Below are 6,000 nucleotides of genomic sequence, written 5' to 3' on the forward strand. Positions count from 1 at the left end.
TCACGCATTCACGCACAGCCTTCCCCTCAACCCTCCTCCCTCCCTGCCGCGCCTCCCACCCCCAGTCGCGGCCTCGCCCCACCCCCAGCCGCCGCTGCCGAGCCACCGCCACCGTCAGTCCACCGCCGCCGGCCAGCCACCCCTGCAGGTCTTATTTCTCTCTCTTTCTCTTTATCTCTCACTTTCACATTTCATTTTCGTTCTTTAACATTTCAGTTGAATGACGCCGCTGCCGACACCGCCATCGCCACCGCTCCGTCGCCGACCACTATCGTATGCTTTCGTTCTCGTTATTTGATTTATTTATTAATTATTTTGTTAGATTAAAATTAATATTAATTAGATTAATTTTAATTAATTTATAATATTTGAAGTATGATTAATTAATTTTAAATTTGTTTTTACTATTATTTTGTTAGAATCTAATTAATGTTAATTTGATTAATTTTAATTAATTTATAATATGTGAAGTATGATTAATTTTAATTAGTTAAATTAATTTTAAATTTGTTTTTACAATCTAATTAATAATTGTTGGAGTTTGATTAATTTTAAATTAAAGTTTGATTAATTATAAAGCATGATTAATTTTAAGTATGAATTTCCAGTATGTGGAAATATTTTCTACTATGTTTTGATCACTTGGCATTTTGTATCCAAATTTTCGTATCACTGTTAGGTTTCAGCTCTGAAAAAGTTTAGTGCCCCAAATTACCAACAAAGTAAGACTGTGTAAAGAAAAGAGTAATGTTGGATGCAATGTTATCAACAGAATGTTAATAACATTATGACCAACATGCAGCGGAAAGTAATAACACACAGGAATACTTTTTTCACGGATTATAAATAACCCGTGAGTGCCTCAAGGCTAAATTCACTATGTTGAATCAACAATACAAAGTACAGATTTGGATCTTCTTGGAGATCTATCTTTACAGAATGGCTGCCTAAGATAAATCAACCTATCTACTTTCAGTACTACAATGTTGATACAACACAGAACCCAAAACAACCGAATAACAAAAGTTAATCGGACAAAGCAAACAACCTGCTACGCTCCAATGGCCTTGCACTTCAACTCTTGCCCTCGACGTCCCGTCGATACAAAGATAGACTTTACAGATTGGCTGCCAAAGTCTACTTCGTCAAAGCAATCCTTGAAGAACCGGTGACACGTTTACAGCAGGAAAATGACGAATTGGCTGTGAGTGAATGTTAAGTCGCAGATAATGCACTTCCAAAACGTAAGGATGATTGAAGCTTCTTGCTGCATTTATAGGCCTTCATGTCATGGTTGGTTTCATCCACTTCCCACTTCCAGAACCTTCCTATAACTGCTGCAATCCGTCTTCAATAACAGCTAGTCGACCAGCCTTAGGATGTTGGCTACGAGATCATGGTTCCTGAAAAATAGCAACAACCTTCCCACTACTTTGAACCATGCATAACCGCCTATCCACTTATTAGAAACGTGGTCAACAAACAAAGGACAATTATTTCACAACCAAAGAAAAAGAAAACGTGAAAGGAAGGTAAAGATTAAATATATACAATCACCAATGGAGAGTCAAAGTATGGAGTCAAGGCAGACTCCGGAATGTTGGTTGAAAACCCAGAAATGTTGACACCATGAATGTTATCAACATTCCACCCAACATTGAAAACACGTATGTTATCAACATTGGTCCCAACATTGTCGGAGTCAACATTGACTCTAACAATCTCCCCCTTAATCTTTTCCCTCCTGCAACAAAAACACAAACAAAGAAAAACTATATACAGAAAAGAATTCTATGTTACAGGATTTCAGATCAAGAAAGAGTTAGAAAAACTCCCCCTTAATCAACCAAGAGGTGAACCTCAAAAGCAGTCCAGAAGAGATGTCAGAACAACACTCCCCCTGAACCAAACAAGAGGAAAACCTCAACACAGTCTAGAGAGAATGTTTGAACAACAATCCCTTTGGAACAAACACAAGAGAGTTTGAGACTCCCCCCAAATTCAGCAACACTGAAACCTGCAAAACAAATGTCAGTGAAACACAACAAGTATTGAACTTCGAATCTCCCCCTCAACCTTAGGAAAGTCGACCGAAGGCCAAGACCTTCATTCGTGATCTTGGGATCCGGGAATTCAGAAGCTCAACATTAAACACAATATACTAACAGTATATCAAAAACATGATAAATGTTGAACCAACAGATAATCAAAAACCACGATAACATAAACAATGTTACCAAAAACAGGTGCTCATGCACCACAAAAAAAATTCACGATGTCCATGCATCAAACACATCACCAACGAAACAAAAACATTGTTTTGAAACACACACTGCCAACATAATCAGAAACACTACTCCCCCTTTTTTGTTGAAGAAGGAAAAGGTAGGAGTTTGGCAAAGACTTGTTCACAACAGTCGACCCTTGCAAGCATGTCCTGTCCCATCTTAATCGTCCGATCCACCATCAACTGCACTTGTCTTTTGAGTTTGAGAAGATCCTCTATGGCCATGATGAGCTCTGCAACGTCAAGATCAATCTCAACTTCAGAATCTCCAGCTGGTTCCTTGCCTTTACGAGATATGGATGTTTCTTTAGTGAGATGGGCTTTGACAGAAATGATGTTGGAAACATCAAGTGCAACATCAGGAGCAGTCGCACGATCAACATCTTCGTCTTCACCATACTTGTTGATCTCAGCTTCAGCAGAGTCAGCTTCATCATCAGACTGAGGAGACAAAGGAGGACCAGCACGTGGAGGTTCGTAGGGGAGATCTTTGACACGATCAGGAGTGAGGAGGGTTTTTGAAAACTCAAGCAGATTCTTCTCTTCAACAAGCACAACTTCCTCTCTCTCCTGGAGTTTTTGCTTAACCAAGAGATTGTAGATTAGGCTTGGAAAGGGAAGCATACTTCCACCTGTGGACTTAAAGGCTGCACGAGAGATGTTAGCAAACACTTGCTCACCAAAGTTGAAAGCCAAAGGCTTACCAACTTTAAAGATAAATTCAGCTTGTTCCTTGGTTAGAGCAGTAGTGTTTTTGCTTGGAAGCTAGTTGTAAACAGCAATCTTGTGAAGTACAGAATATTTCCAAGACAAAGATGATGCAGCAAACTTCGAGGTCCATGCCTTAAGTTTCTCTCCAGTCAACTCCCTAGTCATCTCATCATCATCAACCTCAACATCATCAGTGTTAGTATTTGCAGTGTAGCATGCTGTGTTAATGGCAGATGGGGAGAAATCAAAGACCTTGCCCCTAACAAACACTTTCCCAAACTTAACAGATTTTGGGTCAAAAGCCTCTGTCATCAGATTAACATAGAATTCTCTAACAATCTCAGCATCATAGGGAAAAACATTGACAACCGTACCCCACATACTCCTATCTTGCAAAAGGATATCAAGCTTATACTTTGAAAAGAACTCCTCATCCGCACGTCTATCATTATGAAACTTCCTAGCAGCCAACACTTTGAGAGCATTCTTTGTTTCACGAGTGTAAAAACGAGTGGAGTACGACTTACTAACCTCAACCTCTGATTCGGAGGAGCTTCCAGAGCAGCTGATGCGAGGGGAGGTAGTGTGAGAGGCAGAAGATACCTTTCCGCTCTTTGAGGTGGGAGAATGTTCAACTTTTGGCTTGAGAACAGGAGGCTGTGATGTTGGACCAACATCACTGTCTTCTCGGCTAGGAAGATTGAGAGTAGAAGGGATCACCCGTGTGGATTTTGACCTTGAGGAACGCCTGAGAGAGGCCACTCCAGCTTTACGTTTCCGGCTTTTCTTGTCAGGGACAAAGGTGTCAACATCAATAACATCTGTGCTTTCTTCTGGATCAACATCCTGATCAACATCAGGAATCTTTTCAGGGTCATCAACATCCATGGATATGGGTATATCACCAGCAGCACATTCTTCTTCAGCAACAACAGAAGCTTTATCAACATCTGAGCCCGGTTGTGAGGCAAGATCAAGCAAGGCCTCTTTGGCAATTTCCCCAATTCTCTCCAAGGAGGTATCTTGAGAAGCATGCGTTGATTCCTCTTTTGAAGACGGAATTGATTCTTCACTTGGAGTGGTAAGAGGAGTTTGATGTTGAGTAACACCAAAAGCTGGATGTCCTGTGGATTTTTCCGAGGTCGCATGAACAGTAAGATTTTGAAGAGAAGTTTTCCCTTTTGTGAGATCTTCGTGAACTTTAGCAGAGGAACCAGGCGCCATTTTTGAAAGGACAATCTCAAGAGGAGGAACAGTGGAGATCGGCTCAGGATTGATGGGAGTTTCCACCATTTGCAAAGAGACAGGATCAACATCAGCCCCAACAAACGATTCAGTGGTGCTTCTCTTCGGAGAGCCTCTTGGAGAAGGAGCTGGAGGAAAGGTTTCTCCTGGGACTTCCACCGGAGTTTGAGAAGATGAGGGTTTGTCGGTTGATTCGGCCATCTGAGGGAGAGCGGAGAGATGTTTGGCTGCGCTTTCCGGTGATCCGAAGTGTTGGATCAAACTCTTGATGAGGGAAGAAAGATCAGGATTTTTGTCCATGACTTTTGAGCTTCAAAGGGAGACACTGCACAAATCTCGATAGAAGGGTTTGTGAAGTGAAAGGTAATAATGAAAAAAAAATAGAACAACCCCCTTAAATACAAACGAAAAGACCCCAGCCAACATCAACCACTAAGCCACAAGAAAAAATCAAATCCCATAAAAATCTCCCTCACAAAAACAAATCAAAATTCGAAAATCAAATCACAAGAGACAAGGAGAGGCGGATCAAGCATCAGAGGGACAAACCCTAGAAACACAATTAACTGATAAGATCACCAAGGAAAAAGATAAAGAGAGGGAACCAGAAAAGATAAGAGATATGCCTATTGAAACAAAACAGTAGAGCCAATGTTACTTCAAATGTTAGTCCAACATTAGAAGTCAATGTTATCCAACATCCGAAACAACAGACTATGATTCTTTCAGCAGAGGAAGATACTTTTAACCAAAACACATTGAGATCTTAAAGCTCAACATCCATTTTCCCTGAGTGCATCATCACAACGAACGCCGTGCCCCGAGTACTTAGATGAGAGAAGGGATGATCTCATTTATTTTTAGATGTTTTATGACCATTAAGCCTCACTCTTGTACTACCGGTCTTATAACATCAATTTTTTTTAATCAGCATTTGCTAAAAGAACACAGCATAAACCGGTTAGAACGAACAACATCAAAACAACCAACATGGACACTGCACTGTCAGTAACACAGGCTCCAACATGCTTATGCCTAAACAAAAGAAAAAAAAACAAACACAAGGAACAAAAACAGATGTTAGGATCCAACAAAGACAACCTAAGTCCTAACACCTTACATGCAAGAACATTTAAATGCAGCACAAACCGAGAGACTTCCTAAGATGGGAGAATCTCTCAAAATCTAAAGCCTTGGTAAAAAAATCAGCAAGCTGTTTTTCAGTAGGAATGTATTCCAACACAATGAGTTTTTTCTCAACAATATCTCTTATAAAATGATGACGAATATCAATGTGCTTTGTGCGAGAGTGTTGAACAGGATTCTTAGAAATCTCTATAGCACTAGTGTTGTCACACATAACAGTCAAGATGTTACTTTCCATACCATAGTCGTCCAACATCTGTCTGAGCCAAAGAAGTTGAGCACAACAACTGCCAGCAGCAATGTATTCGGCTTCAGCAGTAGAGAGAGAAACACAACTTTGTTTCTTACTTGACCAGGACACAACATTGTTTCCCAAAAGATAACATCCTCCACTTGTACTTTTTCTGTCATCAGCATCACCTGCCCAATCAGCATCACTAAATCCGACAATGTTAGAGTTAGTGTCTTTGGAATACCACATTCCAAGTTCAGATGTTCCAGCAACATAGCGTATGATGCGTTTAACAGCCTTCAAATGTGACTCCTTTGGCTGAGCTTGGTGCCTAGCACACACTCCTACACTGTACAGAATATCAGGTCTACTTGCAGTT

The 6,000-nt window shown here is 40.6% G+C and overlaps 1 protein-coding gene across 1 annotated transcript; it reads right to left on the reverse strand.

Moving 5' to 3' along the window:
* Positions 1–3,052: 3,052 nt before the first annotated feature.
* LOC131023069 (uncharacterized) lies at positions 3,053–4,543 on the reverse strand. Its single transcript, XM_057952612.1, has one exon. The coding sequence runs from the start codon at positions 4,541–4,543 to the stop codon at positions 3,053–3,055; it is 1,491 nt and encodes a 496-aa protein (XP_057808595.1).
* Positions 4,544–6,000: the final 1,457 nt, after the last annotated feature.

This window comes from Salvia miltiorrhiza, chromosome 4 (assembly GCF_028751815.1).
Source record: "Salvia miltiorrhiza cultivar Shanhuang (shh) chromosome 4, IMPLAD_Smil_shh, whole genome shotgun sequence".
In the NCBI taxonomy this organism is placed as follows: Eukaryota; Viridiplantae; Streptophyta; class Magnoliopsida; order Lamiales; family Lamiaceae; genus Salvia; species Salvia miltiorrhiza.

What these genes read in the sequence shown, in the direction of transcription:
- LOC131023069 (XM_057952612.1), bottom strand. Translation starts at nt 4,543, where the DNA reads ATGGACAAAAATCCTGATCTTTCTTCCCTCATCAAGAGTTTGATCCAA.